Genomic DNA, 7,082 nt, shown 5'->3' on the forward strand with positions numbered 1-7,082 from the left:
CGGTGAAGGAAACTTCGACAATTGGTGTTTCCGTGTAAAAATGGTGATGGATGCAGAAAGTGTGTTACATACACTGACTGATGATGTTCCTGAAGACGAAAAGAAAAAGGAATTATTCGATGTTGCGGATCGAAAAGCAAAATGCCTGTTAGTGGGGTTTCTAGCTGATCAATGCTTAGAAACAGTGCGTGATGCAAACACTGCGAAGCAAATGTGGACGTGTTTAAATGAAGTGTATGCAAAGAAATCTGTGGTTAATCAGACAATTTTGCGAAAACAGCTAGGGCGACTCAGGATGCATGAAGGAAACTCCATGCGCGCGCATCTTCATGAATTTGAAGATTTGGTACGGCAGCTCCGAACAGCAGGTGCGAATTTGATAGAAGCGGATATCGTTTCGCAGCTCTTTCTCAGCTTGCCGGACTCGTATGATCCATTGATCACAGCCTTGGAAAATCTTCCTGAAAAAGATTTTAGCGTTGTTTTTGTGAAGCAACGTTTGTTGGCCGAAGAATGTAAAAGAAGTGAACGTCTTGTGAATAGTGACAGTGGGCCTTCGGCGGCGTTCGTCGGACGAAAGGAACAAAAACGATTTTCTGGAAAGTTTCACAAGTGCGGTAAAATAGGCCATGTGAAAAAGGACTGTAGGGTCTCGAATGCGCGAGGAAATGAACGAAAAAGTGACGTAAAAAATGATGCGTGTTTCATGATTGGGACAATCAGTGATAATGAGATAACCACATGGATTGTGGATTCGGGTGTTTCGGAGCACATTACGAACAATAAAGAAATTTTCACCGAGCTTAACAAAATGGAATTTCCCATGAATATTGCAGTGGCAAAAGAAGGTGCGTGCATTACAGCTACTCACCGGGGAAACATTTCGCGCTTGAAAAATGTGCACAGTAAAATTTCTGGTGCAATTAATTTAGAAAATGTATTATACATTCCGGAAGCAAGAGTAAACTTGTTATCGGTGCGAACAATGGAAAACGCAGGTTTTAAGGTCGTTTTTATGAAAGGGGAAATAAAAGTGTTCAGAAACTCCGAATTAGTTTTGGCCGGTGAAAATTGTGGAAATCTATATAAAGTAGAGCTATATCAAGAAAAATCGAATCGTGCTTTGTTCAGTGGTAAAATTCCGGAAGAATACGATTTGTGGCATCGTCAGTATGGACACCTCAATTCGAAAAATTTGCAAGTGCTCATGAAAAATAATATGGTGTTGGGGCTACCGATCAGTGCTGTTCCACGAAAAGAAGACAAAGTGTGTGAAGCGTGTATCACAGCAAAACAAACAAGAGAATCTTTTTCTATGCGGAGTGGACAACAATCGTCAAGAATCCTGGAACTCGTGCACTCGGACGTGTGTGGTCCGATGCAGAACAATGAGGTTAACGGTGAACGATATTTTGTTTCGTTCATCGACGATTGCAGCAAATTCACTGTGGTGTACCTGATGAGAACAAAGGCGGAGGTTTACCAGAAATTCCGTGAGTATGAGGCCATGGTGTGTGCAAAGTTTGGTGTGCGCGTTTCCAAACTTCGATGCGACAACGGTGGCGAATACAAAAGTCGTGAATTTCAATTGTATTGCAAACAAAGAGGCATACAAATGGAATGGACAAACCCGTACACGCCTGAACAAAACGGTACAAGTGAGAGGATGAATAGGACTCTCGCGGAAAAAGCGCGCTCTATGTTGGAAGACAAAAGCCTTGACAAAAAGTTGTGGGGTGTGGCAGTTCAAACTGCAGCTTATTTAGTAAATCGAAGCCCTGCTGCTGCTATTGGAAAAACTCCTTATGAGTTGTGGAATAAGCAGAAACCCAACGTTGCGAACCTATAGGTTTTTGGATCGGACGCTTTTGTGCATATACCGAAACAATTTCGTGGAAAGTTTGATGCAAAGTCATGGAAGGGAATATTTGTTGGATATTCCGCAAATGGTTATCGAATTTGGAATCCTCAGAAAAACTGTATTAGTTGCTCGCGTGATGTGATCTTTGTGGAGAATTCTAGTGGGCGCTATCCTGACGAAAGTGAAGTGGTTATTCCAAAAGAAGTTGATCCCGTTGTTGTGTAAGATGATGAACAAGAAGAAGAGTTAGAAGCAGATTCTCTTGAAACTAGTTTCAACAGTGCTGATGAGACATTAGTGAACAACAATGAAGAATCTTTTGATGAAGAAGAGGTTTCTCGTCGTGAAATAAAACCTCCCAAGTGGCATGCAGATTTCGATATGAGTTATGCTGGTTATGCTTTCAATGCGCTGAGCTTCGTCAACGACATCCCAAGCTCGATTTCCGAGCTGAAGAAAAGAGATGACTGGGGACAATGGCAATCCGCCATGGACAGCGAGATGCAAGCGATGCAGAAAAACGACAGCTGGACACTGGTAAAGCCACCTAAAGGTAGGAAAATTATACCCGCTTGGCAAAGAGTAACTCATTTTGATGCCTCTCGCTACCCCTGGCCTTAGTTTTAAAGGAATCATGCGACACACTCGTACTCCACTACCCCATCCCATGGAAAAACGCTCCCACCATCGAGGTGTTGACCAAAATTTCGCTGTGTGCATGAGACACACACTCGCAATCCTCCAGCCCTCCACAGCTGAACGCTCCCACCGTTGCGAAGATAGAAATTTTGCTCTGAGCGTGAGACCCTGAAGCGCAAGAGATGACACTATGTGTAAAGACGATCATAATTCGATATGGTCAAAAAGCGTCGATTATCGTTTTATTTATCTGGTAATGATGTTTTCACTTCATCAAAATTTTAAACATTAACAACTAGGCTGAGAACAATAGTTGAAATGTAAATCAGAATAAATTAAATTCATTTGATGTAAAATAAATTCCATTATACTCTATTTTGACCATATGATCAACACTTATACATAGTGCCATTTATTTTGTGTTCTTCACTCTCGCGCTGTGTTGTGATCGTTCGAAACTCATTGCCAGAACGAATGCAAATTTCATTTTGGAAGGATTGGTGCTGGAAGATGCAACGAAAATAATTAAATGTTAATAGAAAAGTGGTTAAGTAAATCGTGAAAGATGTCAACGCAGGCGTAACTGCAGTTTGTTTTGTTACATGATCTACGGGTAAGTGCATGCATAAGAAGAAGAATCTTGCAAATGATGTTTGTGTTCTAACAATCGTACTGCTTTTAATGTTTGTTTATTCTTCTATTATTTTCCATCACACCTAGCTATTTCATTGCCAAAGCTCCTGATAACAGATCAAAGCAGATGGATCGGGCTTACAGAGTCGCCATTTAACTTAAAATATCTTCGTGATCGGTAAGTTTTAAATAGTCCTAGTTTTGTTCACCATTCTAATGCTCGATTTATCTTTCATTCCTTAGGAAAACGCATCAAACAGCAAGTGTTTTTCTTCCAACAGCACGCGCCATCGGTGGAGCAAGCAGCCAACGTTTTGATCGCCAGTACGCGCCATCAAGAATTGAAATATTCCCGAATAGCTCTGTGAATAAAAAACTGCACACTTACTGTCGGAATTTCCTGGAATTTTTTGATCAGTCTACGCTCGCGGGAATGGTGGGTCCGTTGAGGAGAAGGAAAGAAAGGGTGGGAGCGAGGATTAACCAAAAACGCGGCATTGAGAATGAGGGGAGGTGCGCTCAGCGCTCACGCTGGGACACTCACGATGCTTGAAATAAAATGTTAACAAGCATCGATTTCAAGCATGCATGTCGCGCGACATTTTGCCAAGCGGGAAGATTGGTTGCTAGGGGTTTCACCCAGAAGCCAGGTATAGATTATACTGAAACCTATTCACCTGTTGCCAAGTTAGATACATTACGTATGGTTCTGGCATTAGCAAACGAAAAACGAATGCATATCCATCAGATGGATGTTAAAACTGCTTTTTTAAATGGTGATTTATCCGAGGAAATTTATATGATGCAGCCTGAAGGCTATGAGAAGGATAAAGGATTGGTTTGTCGATTGAATCGTTCAATCTATGGATTGAAACAGGCTTCTCGTGCGTGGAATGAAAAATTTCATAATTTCTTAACAAGCATAGGGTTTGTGCTAGGGTAGTGCTAGTGACATGTGTCTTTACACACAAAAGAAAGGAACCATAAAAATAATACTCGTTTTGTATGTTGACGACATTTTGCTTGTGAGTGATTCATTAGATGCACTTAAAGAAATAAAACAAAAATGTTCAAAGAAATTCGAAATGAAAGATGATAGGGAAGTCAGCACGTTTTTAGGTATTGTATTGTATTGTATTGTACAATAGAAAGAGATATTGGTGCAGGACTAATGAGTATAGGTCAGCAGGAATACTTCGAAAAATTATTAAAACGATTTAATATGACCGAGTGTAAACCAATATCCACGCCTATCGAAAACAGATTGAAATTAAGTAAAGGAAAGGAAAGTGAGAGAACATCTAAACCATATCGTGAACTGATCGGATGTCTCACGTATGCGTCAGTTACGACAAGGCCCGATTTTTCAGCGGCAGTAAATTTCTTTAGCCAATTTCAATCATGTCCTAACGAGGAACATTTGATTCATTTAAAACGCGTTTTAAGGTACATAAAAGGTAGTTTGGATGTTAGGATGGTATATAGGGCTGACAGGAATGAACCGATTTTGTAAATTTATTGTGATGCGGATTGGGCAAACAACGTATCCGATCGTCGTTCAATTTCTGGGTACATTGTGAAACTTTTCGGAAATACTGTAGGTTGGTTGACAAGAAAACAGCAAAGTGTTTCATTATCATCAACAGAAGCAGAGTTGAACGCTTTGTGCACTGGAGCATGTCACACCATCTGGGTGTTGCGCGTATTAGAAGATTTATGGTTGTCCATAACATATCCGGTACCCCTTTATGAGGACAATCAATCGACTATGAAAGTAGCGGAAGATTCTAAAGACATAAAGCGGCTCAAGCATGTAGATACAAAATATCATTTTGTTATGGAACTTGTACAACAAAAACGGATTGAAATCATATACATGCCATCATCGATGCAACAAGCCGATATCATGACAAAGGGTCTATCGCCAAACCTCTTCAAAGGTTTCTGTAATAAGTTAGGATTGGAGAGGGAGTAAATCAATCAGATTGTTTGAATTATATTTTGGTATTTGGTTAGGATAGTTAGGATCCTAGAATTGTGTGGGGGTGTTAAGGTATCAATTCAAGTATCGAACTATCCATACGTAAACACAACAACTATGTGTAAACGCGGCCTCATGAACTTTGTATATATACACTCTGATTTCAATAAAACTGTGTAGTCGCATGCTAGCTGTTCTCGGTGTCACTTCATTTGATCACATATCACAACATCTTTCGTAAAGAACCGCGTATAAACCAGCAATATTCAATAAAACCAATGTTCAATGTAGCAATGTTCAATAAAACCAAGTGATATCTTTAAGTAAAACAACACAACTCGGTATAAGGTAAATAAAATAAAATTGGCAAATGAGGCCAACTGGCTCAAAGTCTCCATAAAAGATGACTATATTTGACGCTCTAGTTCGATCCCTCCTTGAATATAATTGTGTAACGTAGTGACCCAATTCGCGTGCCTGCGGATGTATGAGACTAAATATATCTGTTTATTTTGCATGCAATTTCATTTGCGTCATACGAGAGCCAATTTGCACAGGTTTTATTAGTGAGTGGAAAAACACCTGTGGGGAAGGATTTTTTGGGCTTTAAATACGATGAAGAGTTTGAGGATTGCCATAATCGAACAGGTAGCAAGATGAAACAAGTAATCAGTCTAGTTCTATTCGGATTGTTTTGCGGCAACGCAGTCGTGACCAACGCCAACGGTCAGAACACAACGGAAGGACCCTCCCATTCTGGCCGTATTGTCAATGGCATCCCAGTGAATATTTCAAATTATAAGTATGCACTGAGCATGCGATTTGACGGTGAATTCATCTGTGGAGCTTCCATCATCACTTATTCACATGCCTTGACTGCTGCTCATTGTGTGTATAATTATCAGTTCATGTCATCACGCGTGAGTTATCAGCATATCGCTCTTCCTCTATATACCTAATAATCAATGCGTTAAATGAATGTTTTAGCTAACTTTGTATGGAGGAAGCACATCTGCTTCTTCTGGTGGAGTTGAATTTCCTGTTGTCCGCCTAGTATATCATCCTTCTTACAATTCTTATAAATCGAATCTATCGGATTACGATGTAGCTATCCTAACTGTCCCTGCAAATTCCTTCAGTGGAAAGCCAAATATGGCCCCATTAGCGCTGCAAACTAAAGAACTGCCGGCCGATACAAGGTGCTTCGTGGTTGGATGGGGGAAGAGAGCGGATGGGGAAAATGAACAACCGTCTGTAAATCAATTGCTCTACGCCAACATGAACATTGTGTCACAGAGCGATTGTGCTACAATGTGGGCTAATTCCGAGCATCGTTGTCCAGCATGCAAGCAATCTATTACCTCCAAGTAAGTGAACTGCACTAAGACTTGATCGCCAAATTACATTACCTGATTCCTGATTGATTTTGATCGATTCTTTTTTTTCGATTAGCATGGTTTGTGCCCAGTACGGTAACAGTATGGACACGTGCAGGGGTGACAGCGGCGGCGCATTGGTGTGTGGAGGTAGATTGACCGGAGTTGTGTCGTTTGCTCTTTATTGTTCAGGTATATGGCCATCAGTATTTGCTAAGGTAACTGCACCTACCATTCGAAACTTTATTCGCTATTTCGCTGGAATTTAGATACTGGATATGTTGCAAAGCAGTAATAAACAGATGTGTAATCATATTGTTGCGTAAAATTTCTCAACGTTTATTTGGGGAAGAAAATTGGCAATGTAGTGCATATCACAACCATACAGGCAGTAATTTTTTGAAATAAATGGATCATACAATAGTATTTATGTAATTTGTTATGAAAATAATTGTTGTATCTACACTGAAAACTTTATTTTTGTGATTCACAGTAAAATTTTATCGAATTTGTTGAGCTGAAGATTCAGTAATCCTTTCAGTTAAACATGCCCAGACTCATTCAGACATTCAGACTTAACAACATGCCCATC

At 40.1% G+C, this 7,082-nt stretch overlaps 1 protein-coding gene and 1 long non-coding RNA gene across 3 annotated transcripts; both read left to right on the forward strand.

The window, feature by feature from the left end:
• The first annotated feature begins 2,854 nt into the window (after positions 1–2,854).
• Positions 2,855–3,529, forward strand: LOC120957249 (uncharacterized). 2 transcript variants are annotated; one of them, XR_005751914.2, is made up of 3 exons: positions 2,855–3,113; positions 3,221–3,311; positions 3,377–3,529. It is a non-coding gene; the product is annotated as an uncharacterized LOC120957249 (long non-coding RNA). The 2 variants fall into 2 exon arrangements; XR_007452666.1 differs by lacking the exon at positions 2,855–3,113 and having other exon boundaries at positions 3,123–3,311.
• A 2,185-nt stretch (positions 3,530–5,714) lies between these two features.
• Positions 5,715–6,873, forward strand: LOC120958315 (trypsin alpha-like). The gene is made up of 3 exons (XM_040381030.2): positions 5,715–6,034; positions 6,102–6,481; positions 6,567–6,873. The coding sequence occupies exons 1-3, from the start codon at positions 5,771–5,773 to the stop codon at positions 6,757–6,759; spliced, it is 837 nt and encodes a 278-aa protein (XP_040236964.2). The 5' UTR covers positions 5,715–5,770; the 3' UTR covers positions 6,760–6,873.
• The last annotated feature ends 209 nt before the right edge of the window (positions 6,874–7,082 follow it).

Source organism: Anopheles coluzzii, chromosome 3 (assembly GCF_943734685.1).
Source record: "Anopheles coluzzii chromosome 3, AcolN3, whole genome shotgun sequence".
Classification (NCBI taxonomy): domain Eukaryota; kingdom Metazoa; phylum Arthropoda; class Insecta; order Diptera; family Culicidae; genus Anopheles; species Anopheles coluzzii.

What these genes read in the sequence shown, in the direction of transcription:
- LOC120958315 (XM_040381030.2), top strand. Translation starts at nt 5,771, where the DNA reads ATGAAACAAGTAATCAGTCTAGTTCTATTCGGATTGTTTTGCGGCAAC. An exon ending in ATCAGTTCATGTCATCACGC is followed by an intron (nt 6,035 to 6,101) that starts GTGAGTTATCAG and finishes TGAATGTTTTAG; the next exon opens with CTAACTTTGTATGGAGGAAG. An exon ending in AAGCAATCTATTACCTCCAA is followed by an intron (nt 6,482 to 6,566) that starts GTAAGTGAACTG and finishes TTTTTCGATTAG; the next exon opens with CATGGTTTGTGCCCAGTACG.